This window comes from Tiliqua scincoides, chromosome 7, assembly GCF_035046505.1.
Source record: "Tiliqua scincoides isolate rTilSci1 chromosome 7, rTilSci1.hap2, whole genome shotgun sequence".
Classification (NCBI taxonomy): domain Eukaryota; kingdom Metazoa; phylum Chordata; class Lepidosauria; order Squamata; family Scincidae; genus Tiliqua; species Tiliqua scincoides.
The window spans coordinates 33,768,807-33,789,893 of NC_089827.1; the positions used below are offsets into that span (position 1 = coordinate 33,768,807).

The following is a 21,087-nucleotide window of genomic DNA, read 5'->3' on the forward strand; positions in this document are numbered from 1 at the left end:
TGCCCATGTCACAACAGTCAAGGGATGAAAATTATACACAGTATGTGTGAACCAGGCCTTGACATATGCTGGTTCACACATGCATCATATTCATCACCTGGTGACTGCAGAAATAATAACTTGCATGTATGAACAGGCCATCACAAAGAGAACTTTGTATCATTGAGATGTGAAGCTTTTCCATCAAGCCAGTTCACATCTACAGCTGTTAGTCATCGAGTGTATTGTTATCAGGGAAACTGAGGTAGAATTTTAAACTTGAAATATAAAATAATTTCCTGATTGTGGAAACTCCAGCGTTCAGTCAGACGTCTCAGGCTGCAATCCTATGCACGCTATCCTGGCAGTAAGGCCCATTGAACACATGCATAGGATTGTAATGTCAGTCTTTCAAGGGAGATAATGCTTTGTGTTGTGTATTTTGAGTTTCCTGACCCCCTTGAAAATGGCTTAAGTTTGAGTGAGTAGCTGAATCTGAAATATAGAATTATGCACTAAATGTGTACCAATTTTCATCTCCATGGCTCAACATTCAAAGAGGTAATGTGTACAAGCAAATGTGCACACCAGCTTACAGATGGGATGTCAAATTACTTTTTTAAGCCAAAGACCTCACTTCAACCAATTAAAACAAAAAAAAAATCCCTCTTAGTTTATTGCTCCAGAAACTTTGTAAAAAAAAAAATGTGAACCTCAAAAACTGCTTCAACATTTCTTTTGAAGAAAACCAGTGGGTGAAGAGGAGGAAGATTTTCAAGGATGAGACCCTTTTCCCTTCTGAAGTATCTGAATGCAAAGAGAATTAAGCAACAGACTATCAAACCATCACACACACACACACACACACACACACACACACCATTTCTACAATAACAGCAATACACTGCCAGGATTGAGGCTGTTTTGAATTGTGGCTCTTAAATCAACAAATCTGTTACACACTGCAAAAGCAGAAGAAGAGCCAGTGTGAGTTCGGTCAATGCAGGGAAAGCTTGGAAAAAGGGAGGTGTGGGGAGATTTTGAAGAGGGAAAAAAGGAACTGTTTACTTTAACAGTGTCATAAAATCTGAACTAGTGGGAAAGGGGAAAAAAGATCCTTAACTCTGGGCTTGAATGTATGAGAGCTGAGGTAGAGGGGGAGGCAGCATGAAATAACCAACAGGGGAGAAGCCTCCAGTTTGCAGTAATCTGTGAATGATTGCTGGCAGAGTTGAGAGCCTTCACAATTTGATCTGTGCTTGTTCCTTAAGAAAGCAGAGGCGGATGGTGTTAATAAAGAGAGATTTAATGGAGAGCTTGCGCTCAGAATATAGTGCACAGCGAAAAGGTCAGATTCGAGCAGTTGCAGTAGACAAGTTTTTTTTCCCCTCAAATTGTTTTTTTAAAGGAAGGAGTGGAAAAGGTGGTGATGGAGAAATGAAAGAAGAACTTTGCCAAGCAACATAACCCAAGCTTGATCTTGGGGGTGGAGAGAGAAAAACCTACCCAAGTTCTTATCAGCTTGAGAAGTAGGAAGAGCTGTTGCTGTATGTTCCCCCCCCCTTCCTCCTTGGACTGCTTGTTGTCATTCCCACAGAGTAAGCAGAGAGGGCTGGCTGTTTCTTAAGTGGCTAGATTGCTCTGCAGTCTCTTTCAAAAACAAGATTTGGGGTTGTTTTTAATACAATGGTTTCTGTCATCTCTGATTTGGACCCATTGAAAAGCTGGAAAGTTTTAAGGTAGGCCTCTTTCTTCCTTCCTTTTTGGCTGTGATTCTCTGCATACTGCCTTGGGAGCAAACCCCCCTCCCTGCCATTAAGGCAATGGGGTTTACTTTTGAGTAATTTCATGTGTAGGATTGGACAATGCATGTCTTCTTGGAGCACTTGGGGCTTAAGCTGAATGAACTGCAAACTTTGAAACTGCAACTTGCTATGTGAAGTGCTGGGTGTAGGAAAGGAGAAAAAGTTTGGGGTAATTTGATCCTTTTCAAGATATGGAAACGAGGGGGAGGCAAAAAACTTTTTATGCAGCTATTTTAACAGGGCTCCCGGGAGAGCTCCAGCTGCATTACTTAATGCAGCAAGTAAACTTTGGCATTATTATTTTTTAAAGTGGGATTTACTTCGAAGTTGTTCAGACTGTTAATAAGTTTAGCAGTAAGAAGTAAGACTGTTAATAAGTTTAATGATGTTGCTCTAGACACCAAAACTTTTTGGCTTTCTTGAATTGCTGATTCTCTGGAGGGAGCATTGGAGGCTCTGATGCAAGGGACTTGTTTGTTTCCTGGTGTTTCATACTTGGGGGGGGGGTAATGCTGACGATGGGCAAGACTTTGATCTTCAGGGGCTATAAGTTCTCTAATGGGTTTTTAAGTAGTAAGGGAAGAGAAAAGGGCAATATCTGGAAGCTCTCCAGGGCTCAGCTTATTGCAGTGGTTTTTGACTCACTTGGGGACATGAGTAGCTTTTGTTTTGTGTTGCTTCTCCAAAGAGTCTGAGACCAGAGTAGAGCAACTCCATAAACCCCTTGAGTACCTTAATCTTAAAAACCAGAACACCAGGCAGGAGAAATTAAAGGTGGTTCTCCTCTCTTACCTTTAATGCTCTATAGAGAGGCTTTAAAGCAAACAAAACAACCTGCTGCATCTCACAATGACTTTGAGACAAAGCACCACCATAGTGTGTGCCTTGTGTGTGTTTTGGATAGGCAGATGCCAAACTTTGGTGCCTGGAAACCATGCTTTGCCTGTTGTGAATACAGAGCTGGAAAAGCGTGCCTGCCTTCTCTTTGGGGGGGGGGGGTGTCGATCATCATAACCATGTAGTGCTGTTACTGTAAGTTGCATTAAGAAGTGGGTGTGTCACATTTGGGAAGGGTTTGTATAGCCAAAAAAGGGGGGAGGTTTCACATCCTGAAACCCAAGAGTGCTATATTGAAGGCATCATGCCTTAAAGGGCTTGTAGATAATGGGTGGATTCTCTTGTTTTCTTATCTTGCACTGTGCAAACAAAAATGTCAAGGCTGAGCATAGCCTTGAATGGTGACTTGTGACGTCTCATATCTGCAGGCTGGTATACTGCTGGATATATGTTTATTTTATTGTCTGTCAAGCATTAGAATTACTGTATCTGTTCCTGGTGCCTCTTCAATAGTGGCATGGGCTGAAGAAACTTTAGCAGATGATACTATTCCTGGCATGAAAAGAGGCAGTAGGAAAAGTTTCACCACCTTCTTCTCTGAAAGGCCAGGAAAAGGAAAAGGGGCTACAGTGCTTCTCCACCAAGATAGGAGAAAGTGAAAAATTTGGGTAAGTTAGAAAGCAAATGTGCTTGAATGTATCTAAGATGTATACTAAGTATAATGTATGTATACTAAGATGTATACTAAGTATAATGTATACTAAGATGTATCCCTTAGCATCTAGATTCAAAGTCTGGGCAAAACAGATTTTAAAAAAAATGCAATGTCTGTCCTGCCTTTCTCAGTAAGTGGACCTAAGACACTGCACAACAATCCTAGATAAAACAATATAAAATACAATAAAAGCATAGATCATTAAGCTGCAAAATTAGACAGTAGCAATAAAAACAATGACTCCTAAGAACAAAATGCTCTCTGAAACAAAACTGTCTGCTTAAAAGTATGGCAGGAATGCCCTGCCAATCCTAGAACCCTGGTATGCATCCTTGTGGAAGGTATGCCACTGCAAAGCAGGTGTCTGTTGCAGTAGTACAAGAGGAATGTGTTGTGCTGACGATGGGCACTAGCTTAACTCCTTTTTCAGGTAGTTGAATGTGACTGCAAATACTTGGTGGAGAAGAAGTAGGTCAAATACATAGTGTAATTAGTGGAGGTAAGCTGTAGTGGAGGTTAGCTACGAAATTTGTGTTCTTTTCTTCACTTTTAAAATTTACACTTGTACAGAGCAACTTTCCACTGATTATTTTAGTGGAATAATGTGGCTAAGGCTGAAATCCTATGCACACTTTCCTAGAAGTAAGCCCTGCTGAACTCTGTGGGACTCATTTCAGAGTAGACATGCATAGGATTGTGCGGTAAAAGTCTTTAAACTCCAGCTCTATTTTTAAAAAGTGCTAATTTTCAGCTGTTGAGGGGGAATAATTGAAATGATGTAATTATTTCAAAGTTGCTATAAAAGTTGTTCCAGTTAGTAAAATGTAGTTAAACTTTTGAGGGTATTGGTTAAACCAGGGGTGCCCAAACCCCGGCCCTGGGGCCACTTGCGGCCCTCGAGACCTCTCAATGCGGCCCTCAGGGAGTCCCCAGTCTTCAATGAGCCTCTGGCCCTCCAGAGATTTGTTGGAGCCCACACTGGCCCGATGCAACTGCTCTCAGAGTGAGGGCAACTGTTTGACCTCTTGCGTGAGCTGTGGGATGAGGGCTTCCTCCACTGCTTGCTGTTTCAGGTCTGATGCAGTAGCAGCAGCAAAGGAAAGGCCAGCCTTACTTTGTGCAAAGCCTTTTTATAGGCCTTGAGCTATTTCAAGACCTTCATTCATTCATATAAGTTCATCTTTAATATAGTCATTTATGTAAACTTATGTAAATTTATTCAAATTTTAAATGTAAATTAATTCTTTTTTCCCCTGGCCCTTGACACAGTGTCAGAGAGATGATGTGGCCCTCCTGCCAAAAACTTTGGACACCCCTCGGTTAAACTATTAAATAATAAGTGTCCACCAATGACTTGAAAGGCCAACCTCTACATTGCCCATCATCTCCTCATGGTGAATGACCAAAGATACTATTCTCTCCACTCACCACTCTTGCCCCAGCTTGGAAAGTGAAGGCCTGCTAGCTATGCTTGGCAGAGGCTGAGTTCAATTTCAGGACTTCCAGTTGCTGATACCAAATGTCCAGCCCAGCAAACCAGAACTTAATTTTTTTAATTTTTCTTTTAAGCCCTTGAACCCAAGTGGGATGGCCTTTAAATTTGGGTATGTATGCTGTGGAATGCCCTCCACAGATGGTGCCAGGTGGACTTCTCTAATTTTGTTCAGTGTCTTAGCAAGATGTGGCCAATTAGGCTGCATTTATTCTGCTGCTTTACTTGTGGTTGATTTGTGTTTCTCAGCTGATCAGTGCTTATTTCTTTCTGTTGGCTGTTGTTCTTGATGCCTCTATAATATAGAGTCTATATTATTGATTCCTTTATTTTATAGCTTTCACTACTTTGTTGTCCACTTTGAATGCCCAAAAGGAAAATGAAATAAAAGTTTTAAAAATAAGTGGTTAAGCCCAAAGTGCAAGAGTTAACTTGGAAAGTGATTTTCTTTCAGGGGCAAGGGAGGGGTAGCTTGCCTTGGTGTGAAGCTGTTCTAAGTGCCTGGAGAGAAAATGACTGATGAATTGTCAGCTGGCTGCATTAATGAGGCTATTGTTAAATGACTTTTTTCCTTTAATTTAAAGGGCGCTTCTCATCATGTTGAGATAAAACCGCAGGTGAAAAATCTGTGGATAATTAATTGCACCTTTAACAACTGCATGCAAACCACTCCCAATTAACATGTATAGCTGTTCACACTCCCTAACTGTAACTCTGTGCTGATTTTTTTTTCCTATTTTAACTATCCTGTTAAAAGCATAGGAACAACACTTTATATAAAGTGGCAGTCCTAACTTCCAGAAAGAGAGAGTGACTCCAAATTCAGTTTGAATCTTGATGCCAGCAGTAATTGGAACTACAGTGTATGGAAATGACAATCTCCTAAAGTGACACACTAAAGCTTTTGTATGTTTTTTTTAATGCTGAAAGGTTACATTATAACTCAGGCATACGTTATGCATTGATTTTAAACTAGGCAACAATGCATATGCCACCATGTGTTACAGAACTATTCTGGGAACACTGCAGAGAATAGCTTTAATGGGGCAGTATCCCCCTATGTTAAGAAAATCAGGTTATGCCCTACTTCAGATGAATGAGGAAGAAGAACAGTAGACTTTGCAGGCCAAATATTTTCATCCTTAGAAAGACCCCTCTTGTTCCAAGAGCTGAGTCATACCTTTCCTGGAACTCAAAACAGGTGTAAAATTCCACTTTTAAAACTTAAAAAAAATTGGGTTATTTTTAAAGAAAGCTCTCAAAAGCTAGTTTGAGAATCTTATTTATTGCATTTCTTTTCATCTGAGCAGCTCAGGGTGGCAAACGTGGTTCTGTCCTTTTTATCCTTACAGCAATCCTGTAAGATATGATAAGTTGAGGAGAACCAATTGGCTCAAGGTTACCCAGTGAGCTACATGACTGAATAGGGATTTGTAAATGGGGTTTTGAACATATGGATTCTGCTGTGGCCCCAAACTGCACTGAAGCTTTTTGCTTACTCTACGTAGGAAAAAACGTAATACATGCATGCCTTTGCATAAGAGTTCTCTTTTGGGTCACACCAAAGGTCCAAATAGGATGGACAGGGCAGGTACCTTCAGAAATCTGTAAAGTGTATTAGGAGAAGATGTGTAGAGACACTCGCCCTGTTCTGATGCATCCAAGGTGAATGAACATGCACATAGTGGGGGAAGACAACATTTTACTGAATGTTCATGCCCTTTTATGGACATTCACCTACTTTATATTTCATGAGAAAAGTCTCTTCACTTGCAGACATTTGCAATGTTATTATAGTAGCAGAATTTGTATTCCATCTTTTCTAGGAGTGCAGAATGGTGTACACAGGCAATATGTTACATTGTTTAAGTCTTTTGTTCTTATATTGCGGGAGAGTTTCTGTATGTAAGGTCATTCTTGTCGAAACCTGTTACTTAAGCCAAATGCGGAAAACTGTACAGGAAGTTGGAGCATGCCCATATTTCATTGTTTAAAGTGGGTAGGGATTAACAGTTGCTTTGCTGTTCTCAACAGTTCAAGCATTTAATTCAGATGGAAGTAAACATGAGTTGAAGGATGAGAGACCTATTGAGCAACATGATGACAAAGCTGCTAATTATTTCAGTTCTAATTTTGGCTTCCATCTGCAAACACGTTAGTGTAACACCAGGCTAGCATCCATAAATGACTTAAGACAGTGTTTTCATACAGAGTAGACCAGATCTGTCAGGCTGATCCTCTCGATAGGTGGTCTTGTTGGAGATGGTGATCTGGAACTTCTCTAGATCTCCTTCACAGGAAATACTGTAATAATTGCTTGTTGTTGTTCACAGGGTATGAAAAGAAGGGGTGGGTGACTACAGCCCAGAGCACTTCACTGAGAAGAAGTCCATGATTTAGTAAGCCTGTGAGAGAAGTTGGCAGAGGGGACTATCTCGATCCTTGTGTCCTTCATCAAGTACAAAAATGAGTACAGTGGTAACTCGCATAACGAATGCCTCGCGCACCGAAAAACTCGCAGAACGAAAGCGTTTTGCGATTTTTGGTGACTCGCACAACGAATTTTTATGACCCGTGCTTCGCAAGATGAATTTTTTTTTTTGGTTTGTTTTGGTTTGTTTAAGGGGGGGATCTTCATGTGAGTTTATGATCCCGTTCACCCTAGTAAGGGGAGGATCTTCATGTGAGTTTATGATCCCGTTCACCCTAGTAAGGGGAGGATCTTCATGTGAGTTTATGATCCTGTTCACCCTAGTAAGGGGAGGATCTTCATGTCAGTTTATGATCCCGTTCACCCTAGTAAGGGGAGGATCTTCATGTCAGTTTATGTAAGTAAGTCCCATTGTGCTTGCTCCCAGGAAAGTGTGCACAGGATTACAGCCTTCAAGCTCCCCACTCAGCATCCCCCCGTTTTTGAAATCCTCAGTGCAGTTTGTATGCCTTTAAAGAGCACTTAATAAACACTTTGTAAACCAAATTTGACTTTGTTCTGACTTTTCTTGCCCATAGGATTTCTTGCCCATAGGACTTTTCTTGCCCATTAAATTTCAATGCATTCCTATGGGAAAACGCGCTTCGCAAAACGAAAAACTCGCATAACGAAAGGACTCGCGGAACAGATTAATTTCATTATGCGAGGCACCACTATACATTGAGGCACAGGAAAACTGTAGATGTCTCAGTGGTGCTGAGGCAAATAATTCTCCTTTGTATGATCCTTGCCCTTCATTTTTTCAGGTACTTGGGCATATCCATGTGGGCCTGTGTGGAAAAGGGACCCTGAACATAGGGAGGGTGGGGATATTGCAGGGGTTCCCAAAGTGTGCATCGCGATACCTGATGGAGGCAGTCACCGGGAAGTTGTAGGCTGCTGGCCAGCCGGCAGTGAAACCACACGGGGCACTGGAAATGACTCTGCTCAGTGAACAGAGCTCCTGTGTGCAGTTCTCACATGCTTAGAATGGCCTTCCCATCTGCCCTTAGCCCAGTGGTTCTCAAACTCTCAGGGAGAGCTTGAGAGCCTTAAGTTCTTGCGGGGGCGGGGGAAGGCAGTGACGCAGTCCCCAGGATCACATTGCTAAGGGGGCTGCAGGGACTGCAGCAGCGTCCTGGGGGTACAGGGAGCCCTGCGCATCTGCAGGGCTCCCCAGCCTGCTAAAAGTGAAAGCGCAGTGATCGCGCTCTGCCTCTGCAAAACCGGAAGTGGAGCATGGTCACTGCGCTTTCACTTTTGGAAGGCTGGGGAGTCTGCAGATGCTCGTGCAGAGCTCCCCGCACCCCTGGGAGGTTGCTGTAGGGACTGGTGAGTACATCCCAGTCCCTGCAGCCCCCTTAGTGACACGATCCTTGGGATTGCGTTGTGGCCTCCCCCCTGCCCCTTAAGGGGGCAGAGGCTAGGGCCCTCATCCTGGGGCGTGGTGACCAGAGCCTTTTACTGATCATTTCCAGCATGCTGCCAGTGTCTAAACCTGAAAGTGACTGGTGGTGATGTCACTTCTGAGAGCTACATACTGTGTTTGCAGCATGTGGGGATGTTGTAGGATGCCGAACATTGGGCAGTGCTAGAATAGTGTGATCTAGTTCATTTTACACCAATACAGTATAAATATTTATACAGTATAAAGTGTTTATAAGTGTATATATACTTATAAACATGCATGTATACATTTGTGCCAGGCCCTTGGACACTTTGCTTTGAATTTAAAGAGTGGCTTGCAGCTCTACTATATGAACACTGTAAGAGGAAAGCATTTCCTCCCTATTTGTACAGAGCCAATGAGAGCAAGCAAACAGAAAGAATTGCGGCAGTTTGGAGTTGAGCCAGGGTAAATTCCAAATCTGGGCAATCATAACATTGTTGTATTGACATTTCAGCAGGATGATGTTGGCGTCAATAATTATTCCATAGCAGTCTTGTCCACTATCCAAATAATGGGGCGTATAATTATGCCTACAGTCTTCATTCTGACAGTTGAACTAGTGCAGTGGCTAAGAGTGTGAGCAAGGAAGCCCCTGTTGGAAGACTTTTATTCTCCACTAGTATTAAAAACATTGGTTGCAGACATTCAATGCCACATGACCATTTTGGTTGGTTTCGGAATCCTGGGACACATCTGGGTTATAGCATCCTGAGCCACTCTTATTACATTCATAGTCTTTCCATTCTCTCTCACTGTTTCCTGTGCCTGGAACCCCTTCCAAGAACACTTACATGGTTTCCCCGGCATCTGCCCCACATACACTTCAAACTTATTCCACTAAGTCCTTGGCATAACCCTTTATTGCTGCTCTCCTGATGAAACAAAGCCTAAATGCATGTAATTTTAGGATAAACAAGAGAGAGGACCTTATCACACAGTGCATAAGTAATTCACCACCACAGAATGTGACATTAGCTTTAGATGGCCTTGAAGGGAGATTAGGCCAATTCATCAAACCTCTTTTGAAGTCATCTAAGCTAGTTATATGTTGAGTGATAAGATATTTTCTCTTGTCTGTCCTAAATTGCATGGAGTTTAGACTTTGTTTTGCAGTGGGTAATCTGTGGTGGAACCTCCATGTTCATGATGCCTGTGAATATTGGATACTAAGGAACAGGAACTGTAGGGGAGGCTGTTGCCTTTGTGCCCAACTTGCTGGCTTTCTTGAGGCACCTGGTTGACCTATAAGGGAACCACGTTGCTGAACTAGCTGGAACGTTGGCCTGTTCTAGCAGGGCTACTCTTATAACTGTATCTAATCATATAGCCCTCTGTTACTTTTGTCGCTCTGTGTCCTTTGTTGGCTTTCCCCACAAATTGTAAGCTTGAGGCAGGGATCAATCTGTCCTTAGTACAGCATTGGAAACATTACTCTTTCTAAGAATAATTCAGGGGACTCTTTTCTGGAGGATTTGCCCTTCTCCCATGAACAGCCAGTTCCTATCCCCTCTCCCCTTTCACTGTTTTTGTTGCTAGGCAAGGGAGTTTTTTTAATGAGAAGGGAAATGAAACTTTGGCTGCAGTTCAACAACTGCCAACTCTTTCCCTGACACCAAGTTCATCATTACATAAAGCAGAAGAGCCTCATTGCCATCTTTGAGCATGTGCTTAAAATAGCCATGAATAGGGTCAATTGATCTTCCATGGTTCCTCATGCTGAATCTCTGTACTGTCAGGGTTGCTTGACAAACTAAACTATTTCCAAGACTGGTATTACTATGTTGAGAAAAGTATGCATGAAGTCATGTGGAAATGACTACATGAACATCTGTTTTGCTCTGGGTATGTCTTCACAAGACAAATATGTGCCTCAGTTTCCTGATCAAGAATGAAACAAACATATCACAATTTCTTGTGCATTTTCCCCAGCACTGAGTATTGTTCAAGGAATTATGTTCTCTCCCTTCCTTTGTCTGGCTGACTTAGAAAAATATTGGGAATTCTGTTATTATTTGCAGTTGGCAACTTTCTATGCTACACAAGTGAAAAAGTATCCATTTTTGCAAATAAGATCAACAACTTGTGTGGGAGGTTTGAAAATGTTCTCAGCCTGCATGGCCCTGCAGCCTGCTTAGATGATTTGTTCTCATTCTTGTCATCCCCGAGAAGATGGGGTGAATGGAACCTTGGCACTTTCTAAGCACCCATTCTTTCTCCTACACACTCTTAAAGCTGGCTGGAATTGGAATATCAGCATTTTAACCTACCTCATTCTGAAAGAATATTTAATTACACTGGTACCACCACTGAAAATGCCCTGTTTGTTGAGAACACAACTTCATGGCCAACAGTGATGGCACCTGAAGTAATAACTCACAGAGAATTTAATATATTTTTGTCCCTACTTTTCTCCACTTGTGTGGACATCCAAGGTGGTTTATATAATCTCAGAATAAGCACTTAAAAACCAGCAAAGCTAAAGATAAAGAAGATGGTAAAGCAATAGCAGTCTCATGAAAGAATCAACAATGCATAAGACAAATATAGGAGCATAAAAGTAGCTATAAAAACAGCACAGATGGTAATAAATAGCAGCTAAAAAACAGGCATCAGAGGTGATAAAAAAGCAGACATACAAGTAAACACAATGAAAACCCCACCCCCTCTGCACACTACTTGAATGCCAATTGAAATAAAAATGTTTTTAAGTCTACCAGAATGCTTTGGGAAAGGGGACAGATCAAAATTCATATGGGAGGATGTTTGTAACTGCAGTGCCACCACTGAGAAAGTCCTACAGGTAACTTGAGTAACTTGGATCCAGCCTACCTTATATGTTTTTCTGGTCCAAGTCAAGACCTTGAAGTTGGCATACAAACACAATGGTTACAGTGGAGACAACAAGGAAGTGATGTAAATGTGCACTCCATTGCCCAAGTCAGGCTACTGCATGTTGGACCAGCTGGAAATTTCTGTCTCATACTTAACATGGGGCTTCCCTTGAAAACATTACAGTAGCCAAGTTGAGAAGTGTGCTTTGCTTCTAGAAAGCAGCATAGCGGACCATACTCCTGAGTACTTAAAACTAGTGCTAGCTCCAGATGCTCCTAAACTTTGACCTTGAGAACTTCATCTCTTCTGTATGTTGATTGATGGGCTCACCAGTTGTCCACATCTCCAACTCCCTTTCTCGATGGAGTTTGTGCACCCTCATCCACTGTATTAATGATGTCAATAGATTATATCCTACTGTTTTAACCCAGAGGAAATACAAGGAGACAAGATACTTTAATAAAATCAGTAAAAGAATCAAAATGGGAAATTACTGTAAGTACTCCAATTATTTAAAAAAAAACCAATAACAGCAGGACATATCAGTGATGGAATGCTTTTAGTCTGTGGTTTGTATCTACAGTACCCAAAAGACCTCCAGAAGAGCTGCCTCTTCACTCTTCAGGAGAGTAAGCAGTGAGAGGGCCTGGTGGGCCTACCTAGGCAGGGCATTCCATCTCCATAACCCCCATCTATCCTAGCCATCCATGGCATTTCAGATGCTGTGACATGCAATAGGATCCCTGACGTTGACTTGCATATACAGGGTGCTACATATGGAAGGAGAGAGATAATTTTAAATTCAAGCTGGAGACAAACAGGGTGGAATACTCTTGATGCTGTTTAATACAAGTGTTTTAGAAATATGAACCTTAATGCTCTTTTTAATGCTTCATAGTCCCAGGCAAAGAATTATGAAACTCTGTAATTTCTCTAATCTGCATAGGCCCATTCTGAATTTTGTTTCTTGGTCATGCTAGAGCAGAGGTGCCCACACTTTTTTGGCTCGAGAGCTACTTTGAAACCCAGCAAGGCCCGGAGATCTACCAGAGTTTTTTTTTTTTACAATAATAGCATTTGCCATAACAGAATTTCCCACCTGCTTCTGCCCCATTTACCTTCCTCATCTCCTCCAGTTCTGTCAATTTACAGTTCATGTCTACTCAGAAGTCCCATTAATGTCAATGGGGCTTACTCCCAGGAAAGTGTGGATAAGATTGGGCTGTCTGCTCTCTGCCTTGGAGGCCACCCATCCCTCTGTCAACAATGTCTACATGTTGCCCAGATGGCTTCTCATTCCATCTGCCCCCCCAATGGTCATCTCCCTCCCTTTAAGAGATGCCCCAAGGTTCCTCACAGGCACCCATGTTGCTTCAGAGTCCGGTCCGATGCCTGTCCCATTATAGTCAATGGAGCTTACTCCCTGACAGGTGTGGACAGGACTGCAGCCTCGGAGCCCCATATCCTATGCCTGTCTACTCAGAAGTCAGTATAGCCACTGGGGCTTACTCCCAGGCAAGTGTAGATAGGACTGCAGCTTCAGAGCCCCATCCTAAGCCTGTCTACTCAGAAGTAAGTCCCTTTATAGTCACTAGGGCTTACTCCCAGGCAAGTGTGGCTAGGACAGCAGCCCCAGAGCCCCATCCTATGCAGGTTTACTCATAAAAATTCCATTAGAGTCACTGGAGCTCACTCACAGGCAAGCGTGGACAGGACCGCAGCCTCAGCTCCTCCAGGGGGACACTCTCACAGTCTCTCTCTGCCCCCCATCTCCCTGCCTGCTCCAACCTCCCCGCCGCCCTCCCAGGGGGCTACTCGTGCACTGCCCTGTCCTCGAGCTCGCTCCGCTCCTCTCCTCGCCCCCACTGCGCATGCGCTCCTCCCACCTTCCTTCCCCTTTGCTGCTCTCCTCAGCCCCCGACAGACACAGGTGACCCCTCAGGCGCTGACACGCTCACCGTTCCTGAGCTCATGCTTGACGGTGAGCAACGACAGCTCTCCCCCCGTGGAGCAGCTGCGGAGCGCAGGCCGAGTCAGGCGAGTTCACGAGCTCTGCGAGGCGTGCTGCATGTTCTGGCGCAAGGGTCCGGGCGGCGCCTCCTCACGGGCAGTGCTGCCCGCCATCCTCCTCTCGCCCCCCTCCCAGCAGGGGCAGGAGGGCAGCAGCGCTAGTCTCCAGGAGTCTCTAGTCTATAGACTCTATAGACTAGACTCTAGTCTAGTCACTAGAGTCTAGTGACTCAACACGAGGCAAAATGAGTGGATCGCAGAGCCCTTAGTCTAGTGACTAGACTAAGGGCTCTGCGATCGACTCATTTTGCCTCGGGATCGACCGGTAGATCGCAAGTAACGTTTTGAGCACCACTGTGCTAGAGTGTGACAGAAAGTTGAGTTATTACTTTTATGTAAAATATAAAATTCAGTGAAGAAGCAAGCATGAATCAGTTTCAAAACCTTCCTACTGACATTAAATATCTGGCAAATATTAGGAATAATGTGTTTCAAATTCTTGACATGAAATTTCTTACTATATGAATTTTAAAAATACACTCATTCCAGTTGTTTTGGCAATTGTGTTCACTCACAAAATCCACTTACAAAAATAATCTGAGTTTCAAGCTAAGGCTCAAACTACATATTACTCAAGGTCTTTGATTCTTTCTTCCTCAATGTCTTTTTAATTTTTTGGAAGCAAATAGCAACTTGAACAGGCTGTGTTGAGGAAGAGAGCATGGGGAGAGAGGCTGCATAACCCTTCTGCTGTCCAAAACCGGCTCAAAACCATCCTACCCAAGCTGATTTTTCTATCTGCAAAGTAGAAAAGGTATTTATTCAGATGCAAAAGTAACTTGGGCAAGGGGGGGGGATCTGAATTGAGATAACTAGATAGGGAGAGGCTTGAGGCTTTTAGACTTTTTCTATCTGCCCAGACTGATTTCTTCCCATTTTTATTAAGTGCAAAGAATTGCAGACTTCAGCATTACATGTAGTCAGTTTTGTGTCCACACAGAGGTTTGCAAGTGCACTTGTTCAGGACCTCTGACCTTCTTGTTCTCTTGTAATGAACTTGCATCTGCAGGCAGTCCAAATGCTTTCTTTCCATTTTGTTTTGGTCCACAGAAACCTCATGATAACGAGAACCTAGATTGTGTGGAACAGTGAAAAATTAACCTGATCTAGAGAATTGTTGCCTGACTCTGTTGGCCAAGACACACAGCAGATCATTAGCCTGACAATTTCCTTATGTGCTGTGGTAACAGCCACAAGCTTGGAGGCTCTGAAAGCGAATTGGACAAATTAATGGAGAACAGGCCTATCAATGGCTACCAGTTGTCATGGCTATGCGCTACCTCCCAGGTGTAGCAGCAATAGGCACCTGAATACCAGGAGCAAGGGAGCAATGGTGAGAGAGAAATATACCTTCTTTGCTGCTTGTGGACTTCCCAAAGGCAGTACATGGACCACTATGGGGAGAAGGGTGTCTTTTTCCCTATAGTGGAAAAAGTTGGGTCTCTTCTTGCTTAATACCACTGTGTGTTGTGCCTTTCTTAGTACTTGGAACAGCATGGAAACAATCTCTGTTAGTTCCAATATGGGTGACTGGCTACAAGTCAAAATAACAATGTGCACATCCCCAGTTTTGAAACGTTCTCAGTGCAAAAATAAATACTGAAATTAAAATGTTTCTAGGGTTACAACAATGTTTTCTAGATGGTTTTATTGCTAGTAACGTCACACAGTGTCCCATTTTTTTTCCTTTCTACAGTTGTCCTCCCCCCCCGTCTGTATAAGCTGTATACAGTTAAGATTAGCACAAACAAAGCACAGTGTGATTCTCAAGCTTTTTTTTTATTTTACAAAAGACCTTGACAATGAAAGGAGTACAGTACAGTGTTTGTGCTGAATTGTAATTGTACATCTGATATAAATGGGAAAATAAATTCAGACTTACCTCGTTTCTCCATATTATGAACGTGCATACAATTCTATGAAGTTTTTCAATAAAGAATCCAAACAGATTATAAACCACTCTTGTCAGGGTGCTGTCTAATTACAGATATAGCACAAAAGAAATAAGGGACAAGGAAGGCGCGGGTGGGGCTTAAATTCAGATATTGGGTGAGATCAACTTATGAAATACGCACACTGATGGTGTCTGTCAAGAGATATGATGCAAGAGAAAGTTGGTCCCAGGCACACTGCTAAGAAAGGGCCTCATGGGGGATTCCTATCACCTTTCTGAGAGCTGCCAAGTGGAGTTGGTGGAAATTGTTATGAGGAAACCTAGCAAATGTCATTGTCAAGTTATGGGCTGACTCCCCCCCAATAAAACTTCTCACGAGCATCTATATGTAAGAGCTTTATGTTGGGGCTATCCTTGTAATTTTCCAGTTATAATCCCATAAGGATATCCAGATTTCTCCTTCATCCCTTTTCTGGGGATTTTCCTTGGGAAGAGCTACAAACACATTCCCACAAGCTTGTACTCATCAGCAGGGCCTATGAGAGGAATTTTAGCAGGGGGTGCAAAGTTTCTTCTGGGCCCCTTCCCAAAGAGGAAGGGGGGCAATGAGGGCTAGCAAAATGGGGGGGGGGAAATAGGGTGGGGGAGGGTGCTGACAGCCAAATAGACTTTGGAGCTCAGGTCTACTAGGCTTCTTCATGCAGAGTCCAGGTCTACCTGACCATGTGGCATTAGCAGCTAGATAAAGTAATATGGAAAACCCAAACACACTCCCAAGTCTCTCTAAAATTTTTGAAATGCCAAAGAGCTACTGTAGCAGGCCAGTTTCCTCCCAGATTTGACACCGTGTTAAGGAGGGTCATGGATGCTTTCCTGGGCCTGGTGAGTATGACTTGTAGCAGTAATTAACACTGCATGCACATGGTTGTGCCCCAGCATTGTGCGCTAGCAGTTAGTTCAGGCAAGAAAAGAAAATGTCAGGTCCCAGGAACTTTCTGGGCCCCCTCGTTTGGCTCCTGGGCCCCCTTTCAGACCCTGGGCCCGGATAAAAATTACCCCCTTTACCTCCCTCTCCTAGGCCCTGCTCCTGAGGTTGTCTTAAAATATAATTTTGCCTTTTTAGCTAGGGGCAAATGGTGCAAAAGCAAAATTGACCTTGCAAGAGAATCGTTCAACATTCAAGAAATGCAGTAATGGTTTTCTACATATGATGCTTTTCATGCTTAAGCTGCCATATGGAATATAGGGAGATACGGGTTATTGAATGTTGATGTCTGTGAGACTTACTTCTAAGTAGATGTGCCTAACATTGTGAGTTTTGGTTTTTAGCATTACAGAACCTCAGACAAGCTAGAGATTGGTTCTAGAAAACTGTGTCTATCTCTAGACCAATACTTTTTTCTTTTTTGCAATTGCAGTGGAAAGCTCACCAGCAGTGCAAATCTACCCAAGACAATGAACTAGACACTATAGTAAGAATATAGTATAGCTAATTTAAAAAGTGATGGTTTCAAAAGTGCTACTTGTGAAGGGTGAGTGAGTGAGCAGACACGCAAGAGATGCTTGTTGTGATAGGAGTCCTTGCTTGATAGAAGATGTGCATTTTCTGTTGATGATTGTTTGCAAATGCTTCATAAAAATAGCACAGATTTGTATTAAATGGATGGATTGACTTGAAGGACATCAAAATGGTTTCCCTGTGAGGGAATGGATTAAAGGAGTCCTGGGACTTGTCTGGTTTCTCAGGGGAAAATGAAATGACATTTTTTTTGAACATGAATGCATAGCTACATGTCTGTGGTTCCTGCAAACTGCTCAGGGTAGCATACATGATTCTCTTTTTCTCCCCTTCCCAATTTTATTATTGCTTCACATTTTGTGATGAGATGGTGACTGGCCCAATATGCTCCAGTGAGCTTCATGTCCCAGAAGGGATTCAAATCTCCATCTCCCCACTACATGACATTGGCTTGTTGATACTCCCCTGTTCACACACTAGAATATCAACATTTTGTTTAATGCATTTTGCAAATGCATGGTATTTGCATGTGTTGACAAAGATTAGAAGAGGTGCCCTACTGGGTCAAAGGTCGGTCTATAGGGTTCTACCTATCATAGGTATCACCTAAAGGTTCCACCTATCACAGGGGCTAATTGAGTTCCTCCAGGAAGATCAAAAGCAGGAGGTGAAGACCAGAGACCTCCAGTGCTGTTGTCCCCCAGCAACAAGTATTCAGTCACGTGGAGGTTTGCCATAGCCCTCAAAGCTAAAGCCATTGATAGATTCATGACCAAGGAGCTTATTGTATCTAAAGATAATGAAATTGGAATCATCATGATGATAATTGGATCTTGGTCTCCAACTATTGATAGATGCGGAAAAAATACTGCGTGGACTTGATGGTAGCTTGTGACTCCTGAATGTGGTAGCTCCTGAATGTGGTCACAATGGTAGCTTGTGACCATTCATCTGAATGGTGGCAGTGTCCAAGAAGGGTTCTTTAACATATTTTTTCCAGTCATCTTCCCCTTCACACCTCAGTTCAACAAATATTCCTGCTGCTATTATAATGTCCTTTTCCTAACCCTTCTGCTTGCTGTGGTAAATAGAGGTGTGGGAGGGGACGCCCTCTGTCCAGTCTGCCTGGACTTATTGGCAATACTTGGGATTTGCAGGAAACCCAGTAGGTAACATCAGAAATATTTGTGTCATTTATTTATTTTTATTTTTTGCATTACACTTGTAGAGATGAGGATAGCATACAAACACATGGCCCAAAGCACATTGGGAAGCTCAAGACTGCATCTCATTCCAGCCTCATTCTGCACAGGAGTGATATCAGATATCAGTACACACACATCAGAAGGCTGACCCAGCTAACTTCTGAAGACTCCATTTCAGTATCTTTGCAATGTATAGTGGTAAAGAGAGCGATGTGTTGGAGATCTGAGGTTAATCTGAGACTAAGATGCAAAGTCTTTCCTTGAACAGTGAAAATCTAAGAAGTCCTGCAGCCCAATCCTATGCATGTCTACTCAGAAGTCCCATTATAGTCAACAGGGCATACTTGCAGGTAAGTGTAGATAAGATTGCAGCCCTAGACTGCAAGCACACTTGCAACACTAATCAAAGGAGGAAGGATTAGAAATACTGTTTCTACTTCTATTTGACTGCACTGAAGATGCATAGAGGGGCTTGGGGCAGGTTGACCAGATGTCCTCTTTTTCCAGAACATGTTCTCTTTTTTAGCCTTGCGTCCTGGAAAAGAATTTAAATGTCCTCCTTTTCCCTGTGAGCAGGCCCCTGCAAGCAGCTCACATAGCCTTCTTGTAATTAATAAATTACATGTAATATAGTTTTAATAATAAGTAATATATCATTTAAATTAACCACATGAAATCAAATTCCCAAATTCGTGTTCTTAGCTTTTATTTTGTCATGCCCTACATTTTTCTTGGATGTCCTACATTTTGGAGTGCTTTGTTCTCTTTTGTGGTTAAAACATCTGATCACCCTGTGTTGGGGGGGGTGTCAATAGTTAGAGGTGCCAAAGGCAAGGTTATTTATCAATCTCTACTGGCATGAGGCTTGTATTGTTGTGTGGGACTAGCTTGCCAAGACACACTGACCTCTTGGTTCAAAGGAGGGTAAAAAGGCAAAAGGCGGCATAAGCAAATTCAGGGAAGTCTAGGCAGTAGCCTCAGGAAGTTTTATGGGGGGGGGGGAGGAAGACAGAGGAGCCAAGATAGCCTTCACCTGGAAAGCATCTGGGAAGATGGCTCTTCATGTGCTGAATTATGGTTTGTTCTAGGGCCCACAGGGAAAGGCTAGACAGAGGAGAATGGTAGAATACCTGATCTGGTTGCCTGAAGGTACCCTGGGTGCCTGAAGTGGCTGTGAAGGTAACAGGGGTGCTTGACATGGCACCAGTGGGTTATTCTTGATGGAGAAAAGAACCACAGTGACGTGCAAATGAATGGATCAACAAGGGGTCTTTGACCCTTATGGCTGTAGTGTCCTTTTTGGCCTACAGCATGGTGTGTGGAGGTTTGGGGATAAGGCTGGCAGGTGTGCCAAAGACAGGGCCAGTGGTGTGATTCTGCTCTCCTCCCCATGCATAGAGTAAACACTCAGAGAACAGTGCTGCTGAAGGCACTCACTTTGGCTTTTTGATACTTTAGGGCAGTGTTTCTCCAACTGTGGTCTGAACCCACTAGGTGGGTGGCAAGCCAATTTCAGGTACATCCCTATTCATTTCAATAATTTATCTTTAATATATTACACTTGATAATATCATTGGATGTGACTGCATTTGGGGAAATGTTACAGACCTGTACTTTTAACAGGCTATGATAGTCAATGGGACTTACTCCTGGATAAGTGTGGGTAGGATTGCAGCCTAGGATTGTTAAGAATTTTCCTGCTTGATGATGTCACTTCCAGTCATGACACCACTTCTGGTGGGTCCTGACAGATTCTCATCCTAAAAAGTGGGTCCCAGTGCTAAATGTGTGAGAACCACTGCTTTAGGGAATGTCCAGTTTTTAAGACAGAAGATGGTAAAGAAACTCAGAGGAAAAACTAAGTCAGTGGTTCTCAAAGTTTTTAGCATCGGGACTCACTTTTTAGAATGACAGTCTATCGGGACCCACCAGAAATAATGTCAATAACCTGGAAGTGATGTCATGGCCGGAAGTGAATCATCAATTTAGGCTTCAAATGTAAGCCGTACTTAGCCTAAGGTCCCATCTCACAGCGCTCATGCTGTTATTTTGCATAGTTTGGAATTCAGGCATTCCGCTTTGGAAATCAAAACAGAACACAGTCTTGAATCCTTCTCCAAAGAGACAGCCCTCCCCCCTTTCCAGCATCCCATGGCAAAGCACCATGCCCCTCTCCCACTGGGAGGCCACCCTGCACAGCACCTCTGTACCCTGTATTTTTGGCTATGTATTTTCAATGGTGGCTGAGCTAGGTGCTACGCAACCCACCTGAAATTGGCTGAATTGGAAATTCTGGACTCGCCTGTTAAATATTACCAGTAAATATTAATGCTCGCAAACTTGGCATTTAAATGCTAATGCTCACGCCCTGCGGTGTTAGGAAGTCTAGATCCTCTGACAAGTTGGATCACACTGACAAGGTACTAAAATGGTCAAGGCACACCATCAGTTTTTTGAGAATTGACAAGGCACACCAGGCTATTGGTGGGGAGCTCACATCCCTATTGGCCCTATTTACAAATGACCCTCCCCCAAATTCTCACGGTACACCTGCAGACCATTAGTGGAACACCATTGTGCCACAGCACAGTGGCTGAAAATGGCTGCAATAGAGGGAACCCCTACCTGCCTTGTAGCCTGGTGGCTACATTCACATTGGCCTGAGCAGACCAGGAGCCACATGCCCTGTAAGTTATGACTGTGGGACTGGGCAGGACTTGAGATGCTTGGCCTGTATGCAGAAGCAGCCCAAGCAACTGAGATGGGGAGGGAGCACAGTGGCACAGCTGGGAGGAGGATGATTCCAAAAAGCCTAAAAC

At 43.1% G+C, this 21,087-nt stretch overlaps 1 protein-coding gene across 1 annotated transcript in view; it reads left to right on the forward strand.

Moving 5' to 3' along the window:
* The first annotated feature begins 1,597 nt into the window (after nucleotides 1-1,597).
* CELF2 (CUGBP Elav-like family member 2) overlaps nucleotides 1,598-21,087 on the forward strand; it is a 503,139-nt gene continuing 483,649 nt past the window's right edge. Inside the window, exon 1 of the mRNA XM_066633616.1 lies at nucleotides 1,598-1,718. Coding sequence (XP_066489713.1) covers nucleotides 1,666-1,718 — 53 coding nt within the window. The 5' untranslated portion in view covers nucleotides 1,598-1,665. The remainder of the gene's footprint in view (nucleotides 1,719-21,087) is intronic.